The 20,383-nt window shown below is 42.3% G+C and overlaps 2 protein-coding genes across 6 annotated transcripts; one reads left to right on the top strand and one right to left on the bottom strand.

Annotated features, from left to right (window-relative positions):
- Positions 1 to 33: 33 nt before the first annotated feature.
- Positions 34 to 5,739, bottom strand: atp1b4 (ATPase Na+/K+ transporting subunit beta 4). 2 transcript variants are annotated; one of them, XM_034597892.1, is made up of 9 exons: positions 5,534 to 5,739; positions 5,250 to 5,318; positions 4,388 to 4,604; positions 2,728 to 2,856; positions 2,492 to 2,596; positions 1,967 to 2,166; positions 1,329 to 1,385; positions 1,145 to 1,237; positions 34 to 1,058 (listed from the first exon to the last, which is right to left on the bottom strand). In XM_034597892.1, exons 2-9 carry the CDS (start codon positions 5,313 to 5,315, stop codon positions 897 to 899), a joined length of 1,029 nt encoding a protein of 342 aa, XP_034453783.1. In that variant the 5' UTR covers positions 5,316 to 5,318; positions 5,534 to 5,739; the 3' UTR covers positions 34 to 896. The 2 variants fall into 2 exon arrangements, with proteins under 2 accessions (XP_034453783.1, XP_034453784.1); XM_034597893.1 differs by lacking the exons at positions 5,250 to 5,318; positions 5,534 to 5,739 and adding an exon at positions 4,715 to 4,853 and having other exon boundaries at positions 838 to 1,058.
- A 2,430-nt stretch (positions 5,740 to 8,169) lies between these two features.
- tmem255a (transmembrane protein 255A) lies at positions 8,170 to 18,617 on the top strand. Of its 4 annotated transcripts, XR_004615167.1 has the most exons (11): positions 8,170 to 8,630; positions 11,336 to 11,478; positions 12,018 to 12,080; positions 13,835 to 13,924; positions 15,676 to 15,741; positions 15,845 to 15,933; positions 16,098 to 16,169; positions 16,535 to 16,703; positions 16,898 to 17,047; positions 17,303 to 17,504; positions 18,400 to 18,617. XR_004615167.1 is itself a non-coding variant. In XM_034597888.1 (10 exons), exons 1-10 carry the CDS (start codon positions 8,573 to 8,575, stop codon positions 17,444 to 17,446), a joined length of 1,038 nt encoding a protein of 345 aa, XP_034453779.1. In that variant the 5' UTR covers positions 8,172 to 8,572; the 3' UTR covers positions 17,447 to 17,461. The 4 variants fall into 4 exon arrangements, 3 of the variants coding, with proteins under 3 accessions (XP_034453779.1, XP_034453780.1, XP_034453781.1); XM_034597888.1 differs by lacking the exon at positions 18,400 to 18,617 and having other exon boundaries at positions 8,172 to 8,630; positions 16,541 to 16,703; positions 17,303 to 17,461; XM_034597889.1 differs by lacking the exons at positions 16,098 to 16,169; positions 18,400 to 18,617 and having other exon boundaries at positions 8,172 to 8,630; positions 17,303 to 17,461.
- Positions 18,618 to 20,383: the final 1,766 nt, after the last annotated feature.

The following is a 20,383-nucleotide window of genomic DNA, read 5'->3' on the forward strand; positions in this document are numbered from 1 at the left end:
TGAAGACTTTTATGAGGAAGGAAACCTACAGTATTTACCAGAGTATTGTATTTATTATAAGAACTAGGAATAAATACATCATTGATATAAGGTTTAGTAGCAAGGTTCAGGGAGGATTAATACGACAACAGCTCTTTCAAATGGTACAGATGTTTCACAAACTTCCACAGTACAATATGTCTCTTTATTGATCAGTCTTGTGTAGTACTCCATTTTCTGCAAATGTTTTTACAAAAGAAGGCAAGAAGTGGCTTGTGATACTTTATCATAAATGTATAATTCTGCTCTATTCAACGTCGTAGTATATTTGCAGTCATGTCTTTTATTTACTGTGTAAGTACAGTACAAGTCCTGCTTTCAGTGTTTGCATGATACTTCTTTGAATTCTTACAATATACAAGTTTGAAAAATATAATGCAAAACAAATTAGTACATGTTGTCACACAGAAATGTGCACACAAAACCATCATCTAACCAGACTACACAATGTTTCTAATCGCCTAGTAAAGTTTAAGTTATAATTGGATTTGCATAGCCAGAAATGCTAACTATTGGGCAGAGAGTAATTTAGTTTGATTAATCTTTCTAATCATTAGGAAATATGAGGAGCTGAATTGTAACTTTCTCTATGGCCTCCTCCTGTGCTCAGCACTGTTTTTGTTGTGGGTGCAGGTGCCAGCAGCACAGAGATATCACAGAAACACAAGAGTAAATATCTACTTCTTGAGGAATTTGTTTTTACAGCAGAATAAATGAAGATGTAAGTGAAAGATGAGAAGAAGGAAATTACATATTTCATGAAAAATAATGGTACGACATCATTTTCTTTTTTTTTCCTTATACATTTTCCAGCCTGATTGTTATGGGAGCATCCTGCTGGCAGAGACGTCTTTGCCTTAGGCGCCGACCTCCAGGGAGAAGGTCACGCTCCCCAGGTAGCGGTCGGTGGGCGAATCGTTGATGATGCCCTTTCCGTTCAGTTTGCACGTTACTTGGATGTGCGAGTCGTACTGCACCCTTGCAAAACGCACAGCCACCACCGGTGCAGAGTAGTTTACCTGAGACACAGGAGACACATGATTACGAGTCATTTCAGAGTTGAATGAAAGGATTGTGTTTGTGCCACAGCGGAGATGACACTCACATGTCTGAGCTTCCCATAGTAGGGGTAGTACTTCATGTCAAAAAGGCCTTTTGGAAAAAACTGGAGTTCTCCCAAGGCCTCTGGTGGTCCTTTCTGAAAGAGGAACAAGTGTAGATTACGCAATCAAGACCATTTTTAGACATGTCCCTGTTATTGCAAGTGAAAATGATGATGGTTTCTGTACCTTTACGTTACAAGTCACATTTATTGCTTTGCCCTGGCCAGGTAAGTAACCAAGAATCTATGGAGGAGTAAGAACAGTTAGAAGATTAACATACGTTTCTTGTGTATTCAAACAGGACTACAATGCATGTCTACCTGACAAAAACAATTCAAACACAATTCAATTAAAACCCGAGAACTATCTCTTATAGATTTTTTGTTTATCTCCGCTAATGAGATTATTTCCACCTGCATTTGTTTGTTTGTTTAAATTCACTGAATCGGATATAGATCAGTTTTTTAAAATGTGGTTTCATAAGGGAACTGTTGGACCTTGGCCGAGGTAAGTCTAATTTTTAATTCTGGTATTTATATGCACACTCCACCTTTTTCATCAGGATCATATCTTTATATATAAATTATTAAATTGACACATGAAAGTATATTTCTAACTCCTATGAAAAAAAATAATATATACATAGACATGTAAAGAGACCCGAACAGTAGAGCTGAAATGTATCTTCGTCCCATTCTTGAAATGGCCACAAGATGTCACTCATGAGAAAACTGTGAGATTCAGCAGCACAGTAACTGTATTTTTTGTGATGGTTCATAATGGTATGTTTTTTTAAAGGTTTTGGTGACTAACGCTCGTCTTACCCGGTTCATTCGAAGGAAGATGCATGGCCTTCCCTGAGAGTAGCCATAGTTGGGGTCCTGCAGCCCCGAACAGTCCCCCAACAAGGACCTCTTAAACTGACACGACTTCCGCTCTGCACTCTCCTCCAAGTCGTCCTGCATGAAGTATCTGTCCTGTGTGCACCGGATGTTCTTCCTCTCCTGAGCGCCATCGTTGTACGCTGTAAATGAAGATCAGGGAGAAAGAGGCAGAGAAGGAGGGAGGGAGGGAGAATGAGAGAAGAGGGAATAAATAAACCTTTGCAAGAGCAATGCCATGCCAGACTCAGGCCTCTGATAAAGGAAGCTTGACAAAAGCAGGGTGTGAAAAAAAAGGGGGAACTGAATGGCTGCACTCTGCCGACAAAGAGGCTTCCCTTCCCAGCATGCCCTGCAAAGTCCGAATGGAACAAGGAGGACAAAGGTAGTGAAGATTAACTCATTGCGTGCCTGCTTCATTTGCCGCAAACTCAACAACCCCATCAACTTGAACATCATCCCACTCACGTCGTAAATACTCGTCCATCGACCTGGCGTACTTCTTCCAGGATTTGCGGTCAGTGGCGTTGAAGGCGATGTCGTGGCCTTCTAGGTGTGGGGCCATCGTCATACCTGCCAGTGGAGACGCAGAGACAGTCAACTGTGCTGAGACTCAAGTAGAAGCGACAGACAGACGGAGCGTTGAGCGAAGGGAGGAGAGGAAAGGGACGGAGGAGAGGTGTGAGGGCTGAGGTTATATTTACCTGGTGGCATCACCCTATCGTTGTGGGTGGGATGGTAGGGACTAATGGACCACATGAGGCAAAAAATACAGCCGCCAAACATGGCTGCAAGAAAGATATAAAGTGCAGCGTAGAAGAGAAGGATGAGGCCTAGAAGAAAAGTGAAAAAGTGAATTATTAGGGGGAATATTTCTGATGCAGTGTTTTGGTTTATGTAACAAACCACACATCAATCAACAGGATACTACTCTGATCTGATGAAAACAATGAAAAAAGAAAAAAAGGTTTAGCTAAGACTGTGTGATCTGTCTGGACTCCCCCCCTCCCCCCCTACATTTCTGGACCTGCTAAGAACTCCAATAATTTTCTCCATTTATTTCAGAGCCCTGTAATAAAGAAACCCTGAGAACTGGGTTTGTTCTGCAATTTTCAATTACCAGTCCATTAGCCACTAATCAAGTTAAACGTGTTCTAAATTAAGTGGCTTTTGCTGTGTAGACAATTTCACAGGGGACTTGCTGCAGCCAGCCTTGCGTCCTCGGAGCCACAAAGGACTTTCTGTTCCAGCTCAGTGAGAATTCTCCCAGCTGTCCTTTCACTCAGGAACACAGTGAACCTCCGGTTGCCATCGTAGTGAAGGTCTTTTGCAGCCATAGAGGCCCGGCCAGCTCCAAGGAGCCCCAATCCCCCCACTCTGGTATTGTGTCCCCTCTTACACACTCGTCTCACAAGACACACTGCACAGACTTCAACCCAGGGCCTTTCTTCAGCGGACATGCCCCCCCCCCCACCCCCAATCATTCCTCCACAAGTGTACACACACTGGTTTGTAGCTGAAATGACCTCTTAGCCCTGCCTGGGATCCAGCGTTGCAGCTCATGCAAGGAACATACACTTCCCCTGGATATTCTCTCTACACTCAGTCGGATCATGTTTGTCATTGTGTACAGTGGACCTGAGGGAGGGAGGGGGGCTCCGCAGCGTCACCCTGGAATACCAAGAGGCTGCTCCATCATCATTGACTCAACAATCTCGTCCAGTCGGTCGTCTCGGCCAAAAAGGCTTGCCTACGCCAAAGCTTGATTTGGCAATGAGCTCCATGGAAAAAAAGACATGAGCATCTCTACGTGTTTAACTGAAAGTGAGGGGCCATGAGAATGTTAAGTTCAGCGATGAGGTCGTCAAGGCTTTGGGAAAGAGGCTGTGGAGAGCATGGTAAGATGTAGAGGAATGTGATTCCTGGCCAATGCGAGGCCAGGGACAGTGCACTCCCGCTGGGGACACGTCCCCAGGCAGTCTGTTTTTGTCAGGACACTCTGAATTGTCCATGCACCTATGTAAACATTGAGCATTAGGACACACACACACACACACACACAGACACACACACACACACACACACACACACACACACACACACACACACACACACACACACACACACACACTCGCAGCACAGTGACCCGAGTCACTGGACTGGAGAGACATTTCTCAACCCCAAACTATCCCCGAATGCATCTTTTAAAGACATTCAAACCCCATTAAGCTTCTGTAAGAGGATTCAACAGTAAACATTACATCTGTAATTATTAGACACATAAATAAAGTACTTTTGCATTATTCCAAATGTCCCTCCCCACAACCCGACAACACAGAACCTCTCTGTTTCTCATCAACTCACTCCAGCTCTTTCCAGAGCGACCCATGAATTCGTGGGTCTCCGCATTCCACAGGTATGTCTTTATGTCGTCTATTTTCTGGTGGAGCGTCCTCTTGGGTAACGGCCTGCGCTTCCATCTCTCAAAGTTCAGGTCTTCCTGCTCCAGAGGCCGGTGCTCGGCCAACTCCTCTTGCTCTTCCTCCAGCTCTTGTCCATGTTTGAGCATCACTTTGTGAGGCTGGTGGAAAGAAGAAGAGAAAAAGCCCTCACCACACATGTTCTCAATCGCCAAGCTCTGCTGTCAACCTATTGTCTTTTCAAATCACTGCAGGAAAAAAAATGGCATGCCTTCTGATCCGAGTATGACCGCTAACATAAACTGCCAGAGTGTGCTCTGCATATTAATGAACATCGCACTGACGGTCCTGTCCCCCTGTTTCTGCACATTATAAACCCGCTGGTGACCTTTGTGGCACTCGTTGGGAGAGCTGACCTCCTCTGAGTGGACCCTCCTGCTTGGAGCAGCAGCTGCAGACAGCAGAGCTGGAGGGTGACAGCCAGATGTTGCTCACTGACTCTCAGCATCCGCAGGCCAGGGACACGCAGACCCCAGAGGAGCCGCAGGACACTCGTGAGTGTCACCGGAAAAAAGTTTGTGAAAGCTCGAACCTTTAAAAGAATCTGCTGTTAAATGTTTAAAATGTTTATGTGAGGTTTGAGTTTTGTGCAAGGAAAAAAAAAACACTTGATCTCTGTGTTAATGATAACATTGCTGTTTTAAAAAAAAGATCTGTGCAAGTGAAGGTGTCTTTATTGCTGCATCTGCTTCAGTGAACAAAACTGTGATAAAGTTACATGTTATCTTTTGAATATCAGCACTTACAGGACTTGGTGGAAGGTTTTTAAGGAGCGTCTCCTCAGCTCCTCCCTCTGTGGAACTGGGCTCCATGTTCTTCACAGAAAGAAAAGGTACTTGTGAAACAAATCACATCTACAGAGCCTGTTGAACTACAGCGAAACATCTTTACATCTGCACAACAATTTCAACACTTTTCCTAAAAAAATCCCAAACCATCCACGCAACTTCATCATTAGAATCAGACACAATTAAGTAATAGCTTGTAGTTATAATAAACAGAATTGAAATGAGAAGGAAATCTGACATACCTGAAGTTTTCTCTTCAATAAAGACGGAGATTAATACGTCGGAGAAAAAAAAAATTCTTGACCCCTGGAGGAGGAGGAGGAGGAGGAGAAAAAATATGTTTGTCAAAAAGTGTTTGGGGATTTCATTAGAAAGTTTTAGGCACGCAGAGGGGAGCGGGAGAGGAGAAGCTCCTTCAACTAGGCGCTCATCATGGTGAATGAACGGCGGAAAGAGAAAAACTGAGGGTGGGATACGAAGTGGAGGGTTTTTTTGTCCCTGCAGTGACGTTTGGCAGCGGCCTGGACCACAGCGCCGGATTCATTCTGCACACGCACAACATCAGCCATTGTCTGCTAAGCTGCACTAAAAGTGAAATCCTGAATGCAATATTTATAGCTTCATCCCAACACAGCACTGTGCTGTCAATCATCGCCTGCAGGCTGCAACACTGTGCTGCAACCTGTTTTATTCTTTAACTTGTGTTTCTTGTGTTAATGTTTGATCCCGTGATGAAACCAATGCATCATAAATTAAACATCAGTTCTGAGGTGTATTGTCCCTGCACATGCATACCAAACCAGGTATACCACCCCCCCTCCACCCCCCTTACATGCACTCCTGCACCAACTATACTCACCATAAACTTCCCTTTGGTGAAGTTCAAGTCCTCCTCATCCTCCTCATCCTCTCTGCACTCCGGTCACGTAACGCTCTGTTACCCCATGTAAAAGTGGGAGAAAGGGAGGGGGGGGGGGGGTCTTTTCTCCTTCTTCCTCTTCTTTTTTTTTGCATGAAAAGAGAAATTGCGTCATGGAAAAAATCTGTCCTTGCAGAATTGCGCGGCAGAAAACGTGTGTGTGTGTGTGTGGTTGTGTTTGTGTGTGTTTTACAGTAAAAAAAAAAAAAAAAAAGTGTGTTTCTTCGGCTTTTGCAGAGAGGCTAAAATATTTAAGTGTTCCGCAGGGAAAGGCGATGGTTTCATGCACCTGTTCACTGCACATGCTTTTGCAACTTTTCTCTAAAACCTGCATCATCTGTCCCTACGTACATCATGGGCCATATATGTGGATTTTGGCTTGATTGCTCCAGAGCAGCTTCTTTGGGTCCATGAGCAGAAGGACCTGTGTGGGGCCCCTGTTAACTCCATGTTTATCCTGTTCTAGTAATTCAAACAGATCAATTCAGAATATATGCAACTTATTCGCCGAGAACAGTTATAATGAGTTTTCAAATTATATTCGGACTGCACCCAAAAAATCTTTCGAAACCAGAGCCTAAAATATAAGTCATTCATAGAAAAGCCAGATCATACTCGGTAATGCAATAAAGCAAAACAGATAAAAGAACAAAGATAAAATAATAAAAGATCATCATCAAAAACAATAAAATAATAAAAATGTCAATTTGAAGGAATTGTCAGATGAGTGGTTTTACACACATGATAACATTTTATATTGTAATAATATCCTAAAACTAAAGTTATATCCATCTATCTATCTATCTATCTATCTATCTATCTATCTATCTATATATCTATATATCTATCTATCCATTAACAACAGCAAGAATAAATGAGGTAAGTACTTACAAAACCTTTTTGAATTCTATGGTTGTTGGGCATTAATCCCTCTGTCTTGGGTTTGCTCTTATGATTAAAGAAATGAGGGATGAGCACACAGACAAAATGTCTGGGATTACATGTTAATTTCCAACCAAAGAATATTGTGTGTTTAAAGATTTTAAACCTGACAGTGAAGGCCGCATGTGTCCTCTTGTTCAATCTTCAATGTGCTGCTCCATGAAAATCTCATGGCTCGCGAACGCACTGTGTTATTCTGACACTTGGTGGCGCTCTATGCTCACAACTTTGACTTTATTCTCCCAAACCATGACAAGTATCTACAAATCTGTGCAACACACTAACAGCACTTTAGACACATTGAAAACACATTGAAAACAGCAGTTTAGACACATTAAAAACACATTGAAAACATATTTTTGAACACATTGAAAACATATTTTTTAACACATTGAAAACATATTTTAAACACATTGAAAACACATTTAAAACACATTTGAAACACATTTGAAAACACATTAAAAACATCAGTTTAAACACATTTGAAAACACATTTAAAACATATTTTTTAACACATTGAAAACATATTTTAAACACATTGAAAACATATTTTAAACACATTGAAAACAGCAGTTTAAACCCATTTGAAACCCATTTGAAACCCATTGAAAAGGCTGCACATTAAACCTCAGTGATTTGACTGGATGAGACATTAAACCTCTCTGCTCTCTGTGATGAGCTGATCCAACATGGACGCTCCTGGTTCCACGTGCTTTCTCCTCTCAGGGAGGTTTTGACATGGAATTTGTTTCCATTCCTCATATTTGCTGTGAAATTTTACAAAGCTGCAACTAAACAGGATTTATTTGAAATACCAAACTCATTTAGAAGCTGATATTCGCTCACAGTGTGAAGCTAGTGAGGAATGTTAACGTTAACTTCTACTGTAGCTTATTGTTCTGAAAATATACCATGAATTTTATCATAGAGGAAAGTAGGAGATCAAATCTATATGAATTAAACTAACATGTAAAACTTGAGCACGCAAATGAACCAAAATGGCCGTTTGACTAAAGCCTGGTACTTTAAGGTAGAGGGACGTTACGTAAAGTATCGTTACAATACATTGAATAGAGTAACGACGAGTAACGGTATTTTCCTGAGTATGTTTGTGACATGCGCACATGCGACCGACGGCGGCGGCAGCAGCAGCAGCACAGACCCTCTGTCAGACACCGACACACCGTGAGCACTGACACCGAGGGGCGGACCAACAGCCGCGGGGATGTGAGTGAGACGGACCCGCGGGCTCAGCTGGACGCGGTGGAGCTTGTGCTGTGCGAGAATGAAAGTCAACGCACCATCAAAGGATCAAAGGAAACCTGACCAGGAATATCCCGCGTTAAATCGTCATTACTGCTTAAATTATTGATTTTTTATTTTTTATTTTATTAATTTGGTGGACGGTGGATTAAGCATCATGCCTCCAGCCCAGAGCCTCCAATCCAGCGGACTGTCCCTGTCAGAAACAAGCATGGGTAGGTGTGTGCAAGGTCAACGAGGCTGCAGCAGGTTTGACCAACAACACGACTCGTGTTTACACTGCGGAGCTTCCACCGATCACCTCCGTTAAAAACAAAACAAAAAAAAGCTGCAGCACACCGAGGGTCACGTCTGCGACATTTCCTATCTGTGCTGGTTTTAAATCTGCATCTTCTTCCCTCCTCCTCTGTCAAAACAAGACTAAAAACACATCACAGCCACCAGCAGCAGCAGCAGCACCGTGTGTTCCCTCCTGGCTCAGGCCGCAGCGCGTCACTGCAGGTGCGGCCACGCTGAGAGACACCGCAGCCTCGAGTGCTCGAGCTCGGTCGTGAAATGAAACCGGTGAACGGATCCGTGCATGTGAGAGAGGGTCGGTGACTGTCTGTAGTAGAGTTCAGTGCAGCCTGACACAGGTCATTCTCACAGTTTTATAGTTGCACTGTCCACTGTCAGTGGAAAATCACAGACCAGTCCACACGCTTTGTTGTTGTGGACCAGATGGTCAGTGGGAGTTTGATAATGGTTTCATTAGGATAAGTCTTCACATTTCAGCTCTTGCAAAAGGGAGATAACAATAATCAGCACAATATAGTTTGAATTTATAGCAATATAGCAAAAGTTCAATTTATAATGGTGATATAATGCACAGGGGTGAAGTAATACATAATACATACTCGATTTAATATGTTTTAGCTCAGATTTGTAGAACATTTTGCTGTTTGACATTCTCTACCCATAAAGAATAGTTAATAATCCTAATAATCTCTTATTTATTTTTATAAAATTTTGACCATATCACCCAGCTGTACTGTAAAGGTATTTAAAAGGTTACAGTGGTTACACACCTTTTTCTACTTTGAAATAGGCAGTAACATTAGTTATAAAAATCATTTTGTACATGGAAATTGGCTGGAAATCCCCACTACTATTGTTCCAGACCCTTGAGTTTATATAAAAACTATGTGATGTACTGGAATAAGTTATTTTTTCAACCCTTTCCCGTTGCTTATCCAGGTCAGGTTTAAAGGTAGTTATTGCAATGTACAGCTGCAGGACAGAAATATGAAAAGTCACTGACAAGTCAAAGTGCATGACAAGTTCATACACTTTGTAAAAGGCCTCATCGCCTTCACTGTTTTATTCAAAGTGTCTTATAGAGTCTTAGATTTATAGTGAAACCTGCAGACACTGTTTTTCAGAGCATCACTGAAAGTCAGCTGATTTTACTCCAGCAGAGAGGGAGTGGTTCGTGCTGAAGAAGCTGATTGCATGTGATCCTCTGTGACATGGAGTTCAACTACTCTGTACTTTTACTACTACATGAGTCGTATGTACTGTAAGTAAAGAAAAAAACAGCTTGTACATGTGTCTGTAAACGTCTGACTCCTAAAATCTTAATGTTTTCAAAGGAAGACGCACAAAAACTGATCAAACTGTGCAAGACTCTGAGTCACAGTTTTATTTTCCTGCAGAAATCCTGCACGTCAGAGCCAGGAGATAATGATACATTCAAATTTATCTACACTGTTTTTAATGAGAACCTGACGATCGTATAATAAATCACAGTGTGAAAACAATTGTCATTAAACATACGATACAATCAACACAATCCCAGAGGAAATTTAGTCTCATCACAGTATAATTGTTGTGGATGAGATAATACAACCTCCAGCCTTAGAGTGGTTGTTTCCTCAGATTATAGTAATAAATACTAGACTGTTATTCCCTGCTGAATTACAAAAGGAGAACAAAAGAAGAGCACGTTCTGTTATTGATCTTCATGTTGGAGCATCAGTATTCAGTCGTAGTTAAATCTGTCTGTGGCCTCCAACTCCACGTATCCACAGATTGATAAAAACAGAACAAAAGGGTGACTCGGCTGATTTGACTCCATAATAAATATCGTTGATTTTCTCTCACAGAATAAATTGACGTGATTGTTTCTGTCACACGACCAGAGGCAGGTGAGACCTTCTCCATCACAGTGTGCTCCGGGATCAGGCTGCTGCTGAAACAAACATCAGGATGATAGTTAAGACTGCAGCTGGCCACTCCCTCCAGTCTCTCTCTTCAATTTTTAAAGTTTGACGTCACCAGAAGCCTCAGAATATCTGATATGACTCTGATGCAGACGCTTGTCTCTCTTCAAGAAAACAACCTCTGGGAGGAGATTCAGACAAATCTGTTTTTGTTCATATCTTTGATATTATTCATGGTTTTATTTCTGAACTAAAAACCCTCACTGGTTTTAGCTTATACACACATTCTTCCGACCAGAGAAAACTGATACATGAGAAATCACTGTAACTCCTTAATGTTTCAGGCCATTGAGTTCAAATGGATACCAGATATGTGGCATGCAAAGAAAGACACGCTGGAAGGAGGAGAAATCTTTGCCAACTAATGAACTAACTAGATCTGTTTCTATTGTGGACTAAATCTAGAGTCCTTGTTCTGTGCAAAAACTAGTTTGAAGATAATAAGAGTCAGTGAAGTGGATTTATTCCAAAGTGACATCTTTTGAGTGTGAAATCACCTGTTGCTAAAGTCTTATTGAGCTGTAGAGGTGGTAACTTTGTACCTTTCTATGTAGACAGACATGCGGTGCATCTTAGAAGCACATCAGCAGCCTCGTCTTTCTAATTTCACTTTGCCACTCACGTCTCAGTGTGATGTTCACTGATCTGCTCTCTTCCAGGCTCCTTTAAGAGGAGAAAGAGGAAATCCATAATAGTGACGGCGATGCTGCTAATCGTTTCTGTGCTCATCCTCGTCTTTGGCATAGCAGCGACGACCAGGACACAGAACATCACAGTGGGCGGATACTACCCAGGAGTCATTGTGAGTTCACACCTTCACTGCATCAGCAGCAGCAGCAGCAGGCCTGTTCACATCAGAATTCATTATGAGTGAAGAGTGTGTTTGTAGTGAGCTCTTCCTGCTCCTCGACTCTGATAAAGTTAATTACTGAAATGTCTCTTAGGGCTGAACTTCCCCCACATTCATTATTCAGCATCACTGTCATTAGAGGCTGAGTGAGGTAAAGCATCTCAGTCCATAAGTGTGTTTTCTTCACAGTACTCGGCTTTTAACGCTGTGCTTCACATAAAGAGCTGCCAGGAAGGCAGCCAATGATGAAGAGGCCTCCTACAACTTCAGCCTCAAACTCATCACATTAATAGTTCAAATAATTAGATCATAACGGCATTAGATAAGAAATCATATTCACTTAGAAAGTGCACCGTTAGATTGAGCGAAACTTTCCTCGAATCACAAGTGAAATAGTTGCAAACATGTTTTACACACTTGAAATTGAAATGAAATTAAAGCAGTAAAGTCAAATTGATAAATGCTCTGACATCTATCTTCTCTCTCCTCAGCTGGGCTTTGGCTCTTTTCTGGGAATTATCGGCGCTCATTTGATAGAGAACAAGAGGCAGATGGTAAGAGTATTTATATTACCTCAGTGCTCTGTGTCTCCTTGTCTCACACAACTATTATTATTAAAATGTGCGTGAGTGAGAGTTACCCTTACACAGCATGAAGCTTGATTATGTCGTAAATATGACACTATGAACAGCATACGTGACCCAGACTGCGAGTCCCAGTTGTCCTGATGAGGTTTCATGTTGTGTATCAGGGCAAGTGTCCCGGGCTGCAGGGGGAGACACAGTCAGAAATAGAAATGGGGTGTAAGTGGAGGAGGACTGATGTCCACAGTGGAATGTGGAGAAGGAAACTGCAGTGGAGCAGGCGGCGAGCTGCAGCGAGGAGCCGGGCAGGGACTGTCAGGGCTGGAATGAAGAATGAGTTTGTATCATGACACCTTTTCCTATAACGCAGCAGAGTTTGGATGCCTGGAGCAGCAGGGAGTCAATGTGTGACAGTGACACGAGTGACTGAGCTGTGGCACGTTACACAACCTCTCATAATGCTGTTCCTCATAAATGTTAATGACTTCTTGATATTTGTGAATTAGGGGAATGTTTTTTATTTATCAGGAGAGCTTAAATAATTAGTTGATCAACAGAAAAATAATCTGCAACTATTTAAATATAATTGCCTATAGTTGAGTTTGGGTTCTAATTTACCTACAAGTCACCAAACTCTTGCATACAACTGTATTTGGATTTTGGCCTCTTTGGTCCAAACCATAAAGTTTCTCCCGTTGTACAAAATTAAAGCAAAAATAGCTCAGATACGGGCGCCGCCATCTTGCTATCTTGACGTAATTTGGAGCCGGAGTCTGCGCAGAAGTGATCGTGGTCCGCCGACATATGGGCTCGACCAAACGTGGTTCACTTCTTGCACTCAGATATTTTGAACCAAGTGCAGGAAGAAAAAAATCCAAGAGCAGAGGAGAAATCCGAGAGCAGCAGGAAATCTGTCCCAGCAACAAAATATCTGAGTGTAAGCGAGCGCACAGTTGAGTTTAAGCACAAGAACAGCAAAACCAAGCACGCACTGTTTGAGTGTGAGTGCAGCGTTTTTGTGTGAAAGTGTTACAAAAGGCCGATCCCTTGAATAAAAATAGGGGGAAAAAACTGAGAAACACAAACACAGAAATCTCTCAATTGAAATCATTTTAAACTTTTCTCAGTTTATGGAGGACCGTTTCGTTCAGAGGACGAATCACCCTGAGAAAATAAATAAGTCGGCGCCTTTAAGAACGACGATCCGAGCTATAACAGCCAGCTTGCCTTGTTGAAAACTCTCTGGTTCTGGATGTTTTCACGTTAGCAACCGCGGAGACGTTGGCCTAAGTTGCCGTTGTGCCGTAACTCGCAGTTGAATCTGTTTGCATCAGTAGCACTGCCTCCCCCCTCCCCTGCGAGCTGGGGGGTGGCTGCAGACAGGGTGGGGTGATGTGTAATTGAATACATGCTGTCTTTCATTGAGTAGTGAAAGTGCCCATAAAGGGGCCGGGCACCGTGCCAGCCCTGAACACCACTGGAGCTGGGTGACAACCACAGCGCTCCGACACTGTTCGTCCTTTACCAGGCCCACGACCCCCTGCTGCTCCCTCCTCCCATTCACCGGAGTCATTCTCAGGATGATGCACATTAGTGTTGCATATGTAACCCATTACAACAGTGGTGAGAGCGAGCAGTGAGCAGCTGCAAATCGTATTCATAGTCTTATAAAATCATTATTATGACGATGAAGAGTGACGCTGATGCTCTGCTTTCTTTCACAGTTGGTGGCATCAATCGTCTTCATCAGTTTCGGAGTGGTGGCCGCCTTCTGCTGCGCTATTGTTGATGGAGTGTTTGCTGCGAGGCACATTGTGAGTATCACCCGAAGCTTCCACTTATTCAACTAAACTCATAACACTCCGACTTATATCAGGCTAATCAATCAATGCCACCCAGATTAAATCTTAATACACTGCATTACACATGTAGTTTAACATATGCCGAGCTCCTGACTGACCGTCGCAGCTGCCGCACCCTTATATATTTTGTGGTACAGGGAGATTATTTTCCATGACGCAATGTACATCAAATACTAAATAACCGCTAATGCACACTTAAAAGAATTATGCCAAAATGAATTAGGGCTGGTTGGAAAGGGAGAGCAGCAGCATTTGCAGATTTCCATTTGCCAGCGAAATGGAAAATGGGAGATTTTCCTCTCAAACCATTTTTCAAACACTAAACTACAAGGTTGAAAGAAAGAGAAATACGAAATGTAATATGATGCAGAGACACAGAAGTTGGCTGTTGGTTAACATTGTTATTTTAGAAATTATCTTCCAAACTAAATCACGTTTTAAGTTTTAAAGGTCCAGTGTGTAAGATTTAGGTGAAAGGGATCTATTGGCAGAAAATAAATATAAAATAATCCTTGTGATGTTTTCACTAGTGTGTTTCATCTAAAGTGTGTGAATTGTTGTTTTCTTTACCCTTGAATTGGTCCTTTAAATTAAAATACTTTTTATTTACAAAGGGAGCGAGTAGCCCAAACTGGACAAACTAAACCTTTTGAGTATTTATGACAACTGAAGGTTTCCACAGCTTCTCTTTCATATCTGGAAGGGGAGGGTGAGGTGAGGGGTATTCAGCTGCAACATGCAACTTCACCACTAGATGTCACTAAATTCTACACACTGAACCTTTATTGAGCCAGAATTAAATGAGCCTTTCTTGGTTTAAATAACTGCGTGTACATGAAACACAGGGATGCGAATTTAGTGTATATTAATCACCATTGTGAATTTGGCTGTTACTTAAGATATATTTAACTTAATTAAACTTTCTCATCCCAACGATCTACAATGGGTTGCGAGGGGCTAGAGCCGATCCAAGCTGACACCGGTTGAGAAGCAGGGTAAACACACAACAGGATGCCAGCGAATCACAGGGTTGAGTTTACTAACGTTTCAACTACAACGATAAAAAAAATATGAACTGATTGTCAGGGATTTAAATCCCTCTGGAGAAAATACAGGTACTTTGACGTACCACCACTACAGGAGCCGTTTGAACTCACTGCACTGCGCTTGTATGCCTCCACCAAGCAATGCAGTTTCCAGACTTTGGTATGAGGTCACCGTGAACTTCGACCTCTGACAACTGAAATGTAATCGAGTCCAAGTGACAGCTGGTCAAAATTTACAGAAATTCCCTAAAGGCAGGCGCTCAAGAGGCCAAAAACATGTTTTGTGTGGCCACCCTGACCTTTGAACACACAAATTGAATCAATTGATCAGTGAGTCTACGTAAATAATTTGAAGAAAACAATATGCCTCCGTCCACTTGGCTGTCGCCGGAACAGAGTCATAAAAAATAAAAATAATGATATCAATATTAGGATTTCATGTCAGTACTCGCCCTCTGGGTTGGGATCCATAATTTAACACTGGTCCAAAGTGTCTGCATCCAGGCAAAAGCTCCTCATTCACAAGTTAAGGTGGAAGCACATTCCATTACTAATGTCCATTAATCATTCAGCATGGATCCAGCAAACATAAGTGGACTATTAATGAACTCTTCAGAGAGACATAAAACTGATTCATTGTGGTTCATTGTCCTGCAGGACCTCAGGCCTCTGTACGCTGGTCGCTGTGATTATCACTCCAGTGAGACGGAGTCTGATCGGGACGTAAGAGACACATTTTTTCTCACTTGCATCAGTTCCTCCTCAGTGAGTTTTGCCAGCAGTGCATTCTGGGTGAAGGGACTGTAAATTCATTTCTGACCTTCAGGTGCCGTGTCAGACGTCGGCGCGCACGTCCTGCAACCTGCGCGTGAGGAGCAACACCTGCTACTGCTGCGACCTCTACCACTGCGGAAAGTGAGTATGCTGAGAAAAAGAAATCCTCTGACTCAGTGTCTTCTTGCTTTGGCTGTGTTGCTGTGACTGTTTGGATTTGTTCTGCTCTCCCTGTTTTTTTGCATTGCAGCGTTGATTGTACAACAGCACAAGAATGTTTGTTTTTCTTTTAACCTTTGTTTCAGAGAACATCCTCTTATGGGACTTCAGAATAAAGATGTTTTGAAAAAGTTTAGGAAATCATCCATGATTTGGAAGTAGGTCCCATTTTTCTAGACCCATACCAGCCATTTATTTTTGATAAGTGACATCACAGTGTTTAAATGTACGCCATGATGCCATTTCCTCTGCTTATCCTCATTGTGACTGATCAGACATTAATCCATGTCCTCGTCTGTGTCTTCCAACTCTATCATTATTACTTAACGGCTTCTCCTCTCACATTGACACTGAAACCAGCTGAACTTTAACAACCATAAATCAAAACCTGTCTTATGTCTTCCATTGTGTGCTGAATACAAATGCTCAGAGCCTGCTTCACGTAGCTGCATTTTTAGATAACCGCTGCCAGTGACTTTTGTGGCTTGACTATAGGCTGTCTCCCTCTCTGTCCCACCCACTGGGCTAGCCGTGTTGAGGTGATTGGAGGCTACCACGAGTACACAGATGTGAAGAGCTGCCAGGACGTTGTGCACCTCTATCACCTGCTGTGGTCGGCCACCATCCTCAACATCGTGGCCCTGTTCCTGGGCATCATCACTGCTGCAGTACTGGGAGGCTTCAAGGACATGGTATGTGAAGTGATGGATATCCTCACCGACAAACACGGCAGAACGTCCTGGGTTCAATGTTACCAAATGTGTCTAAGGTTGTTTGATGTTAAAGACATTTGTTGATCCATTCATCAGGATTGGCTGATATGGATTAACACAGTTCTACATGTAAAGTTTTGTGGATTAAATAATGATCTTTACCTCTTTGTCAGATTCCATCTACGGACTCAGAAAGCTCATCTGAACCAGAGGCCATCGCAGCTCCGGTCCGCTCAGAACCTCCTCCACCCACTACCACCACTCTCAACTCCTACTACAACACTGCCCCCTGCCTGCCGCCTTACACCGCCTACGACCTGCAGGTACAGTGGCCAAAAGTCATCGTCATCCTATTTAAATCCAATAGATCCTGGGTTTTATCTTGGATCTGCACCAAATTGCACATATCTGATGTTTGTGGGTGAAAATGTGAAAAGAAAACCCACCCTATCTCGCAATTTCTCAGTTAATATCAGGAGACACACACTCAAGCTGATTGACTGACTATTTATCAGCATTTATATCTTATTCTGTAACCAATCTGTGTCCTTCTAATCTGTGTTGTTCGTTTCCTCCAGGGCTCCTACACGTTCCCCGACTCCTCCGGCCTGTCAGACGACTCCCAATCCGGAGCCAGCCACCTGTGGCCCACTATGGTCCCTCCACGCTACTCCCCTCCTCACAACCATCCTGATGAGAAGCCCCCGCCGTACAGCCCCTAAGATGGCTCCGGGCAAAGAAAAACCCCTGAAGGGTTATCAGCGTGTTGTTGGATGCTGAGTGAGTGGTTTGAAAGCACAACATGTCTGGGCTTTCCCTCACAATCGCTCAGAACTGCGGTGGAGGAAAGGTGGTGAGGAGGACGATGGCCACAGAGCACACAAACTTTGGGTTCAGCCTAACACAAGGGGGCACGTGTGTGCCAGGGCACCACTCACACTCTGGCCTGCACTGTTTGTGTGTATGTGTGCATGTGTGTGTGTGTGTGTGTGTGTGTGTGTGTGCACATACACATCGAGAGCGAGACAACCAGTTCAAAGCCGGGACCGTTTACACATCTATCTGCCTTAATGCAAACAGACTTCCAGAGCTGCAGCACCTAGATGTTTTCTGTCAGAAAAACAAAACTTGTGCTTTACGTTCACTTCTGTTTATTACATTGTGTAAATGCTTCCTGCCTCAAGTGGTGCTGAAGGTCATCACTGCCTGCACTGTGAGGATCCGGACCGATTAGCACAACTACGACCTTCATGTGACCTGAATCAGCTAGAATTTAAATAAAAACTGAAGTGTTGTAGGCCCAAGCAGTCGTTCCTTTAGCGGTTGTTAGCGTCAGTGTGCATTATCAAAGGTAACGTCAGCAGTAACGGAGGTGTTACATGCTCAGAATAAAGAAATTAAGATGCTCCTGTAGCAGTTAGGTGCGCCAACAGATCACGATATCTATTTATCAACTCTTCAATTATTTTCAAGAATATTCTGATCAATGTGCAATGAAGAAACAAGCTATTCTACCTACAGTAGCCTAGTTGTCAATAAGAAAGTTAACAATTACACTCTGAACCCCATTTATTGTATGTTCCACTGAGCAGGTGAACGTACGTACGTACGTCTCTCTCTTTGTAAGTAGCACTAACGTCACATCGTCAGGCTGAAGTGTGTGTTTCTCTGTCAGGAATGATCACTGGTGAGGCCGAGGGTGAACAGTCAGTGCTGGACTCACTGACAGGAGGTGGGAGCTCATCAAGTCAGAAGTGTAAACTCGCTCCGTGTCCTTGAATCACTGCTTTTTATCATTTAAGTTTTAAAGAACACATTCTCTCTGGGGCCGATAAAGGTTCACTCAGTTCCTTTGTTTTTTGTCTTGCCATTAAAAAAGGTTTGTGTAACTCACATGGTGCCTTGATTTTTCCACTCACACCACTTTGGTCCACACTGAAATCTTTTTTTTTTGTTGGAGTTGCCATAAATTTGCGTGAAACGTATCCCACTGACTCTGGTGATCCTCTCGACTTTTGGAAACTGATGAACTATCGTAAAACTTTAAACTTCAGGAAAATGTCTGGAGTTCAGTGTAGAGCACATGTTCCTGTCAGTATGTTAGCATTTAATCATTATTTAGCATTTAGCTCAAAGCTCCTTGCATGGGCATAGGTGTTAAATCATGTTCAACTAAATGAAAGACCCATCGTTGAAGCAACATTACCGTTCGCTTCAGGGACAGAAAATTGTAGTTTGCCCGTTTCCCTCAATGCAATATTCACATTTTGTCTAATTATATTAATCACGGAGCCTTTCTGGACACATTACAAGACAATCATGAAATTCAAGTAAAACAAATTTTCCCGCAGCAACGTTAAAATCAGAGAATATCAACAATCAGGTTTTTAGCTCATCATTTTCTAGAGCTGTACAAACAGGATTTTGTAGCATTTCTTTATTTACTTCATTCTAATGGACACCAAGCTAAAACTAATGCATTCTAATCCAATAGTCCTGCAAAAAGATGTATTTCATAAAAGTTAAAATGTCCAGTCTTTGTTATTTCAGAGGCTGCAGTGTCTCAGTATAACACAGCTCAACTGCAGCACAGCCCACAGCCTCTAAATCGATCAGTTTAATTTTTAAAAACGGAACATTACAACCTTCTCGAAGGCACGATTCATCACAGGACAGTCTTATTAGACTGGAGTCAATTCAAACAACTGAAGGTGTACCTAATAAACTGGCACACAGTGTAATTCTCATTGTGACAGACACTGATTGTTAATGAGAATGTCACTCAGTAGAGCTGACACCTCTGGCAAGGCCCTAGAGTCCCCTTCAATTCAATCAGGCTGCAACAAATTTCACACTCATAGATATTAGTCTCTTAAATGTGCCGGATTTAAAAAATGAAGATGCATAATAACTGGGGAAACCTAAGATGTCGAAAAACACACTATCCTGCAATGTTAGAGGAAGTGAACATCCTGGATCCGCACCCTGATTCGTATCTAAGCCAAAATTAAATGGGTTCCTCCCAGACACACATCGTATCCTTGCAACAAGTTTCATGAAAAACAGTTGAGTTTGTTTCGTGTTATCTTGTTCACAAACAAATCAACAGACAGAGATGAAAACCTAACCTCATTGACGGAGGTAACACGTGTCACAACCCGCTGAATGAAACAGCTGATACTTACATGCCGGTAGAGCAACACAGTCATGTGAAAATAGTAATTAAAAATAATTTATTTACTGTCACATAATTCTCATTGCCAATGGACAGAAAAAGGGACATTCTGGAAAAATGCCAACAGACTCAAGTGTTAAAGAACAATTTCATTTTATCTATGCTATAAACCTAATAAATAAATCTGAAGCTGTAAAAAAAAAAAAAGTTAGCACAAATATATACTGTACATCACACACACCAATGTTAATTTGTAAAAAAAAACAATCTGCATGACATGAAATTGAAGAGTTTCGCATGTTAGCACTACTTTCTCACTCATACTGACCGATCCCTACATTCTGACACAGTGTCAAAACAAAAGAATGAAAAAATTAAAACATCACACAAATAAAATTCCGCGTGTTACAACACTAAGTGCTATTCCCATGGACTGAAATAATCCAATCATCACATTTGAATGCAAAAATCTCCAGCCAACGTT

Source organism: Hippoglossus hippoglossus, chromosome 10, assembly GCF_009819705.1.
Source record: "Hippoglossus hippoglossus isolate fHipHip1 chromosome 10, fHipHip1.pri, whole genome shotgun sequence".
In the NCBI taxonomy this organism is placed as follows: Eukaryota; Metazoa; Chordata; class Actinopteri; order Pleuronectiformes; family Pleuronectidae; genus Hippoglossus; species Hippoglossus hippoglossus.

Bases quoted from the DNA above. Each gene is read 5' to 3' on its own strand.
- atp1b4 (XM_034597892.1), bottom strand. From the start codon at position 5,315: ATGGAGCCCAGTTCCACAGAGGGAGGAGCTGAGGAGACGCTCCTTAAA. The intron at 1,386-1,966 runs GTAAGACGAGCG...ACTCCTCCATAG, and splicing joins TCTTCCTTCGAATGAACCGG to ATTCTTGGTTACTTACCTGG. The intron at 1,059-1,144 runs GTGAGTGTCATC...CCTGTGTCTCAG, and splicing joins ACTATGGGAAGCTCAGACAT to GTAAACTACTCTGCACCGGT.
- tmem255a (XM_034597888.1), top strand. From the start codon at position 8,573: ATGCCTCCAGCCCAGAGCCTCCAATCCAGCGGACTGTCCCTGTCAGAA. The intron at 13,925-15,675 runs GTGAGTATCACC...ATTGTCCTGCAG, and splicing joins TGTTTGCTGCGAGGCACATT to GACCTCAGGCCTCTGTACGC. The intron at 17,048-17,302 runs GTACAGTGGCCA...CGTTTCCTCCAG, and splicing joins ACACCGCCTACGACCTGCAG to GGCTCCTACACGTTCCCCGA.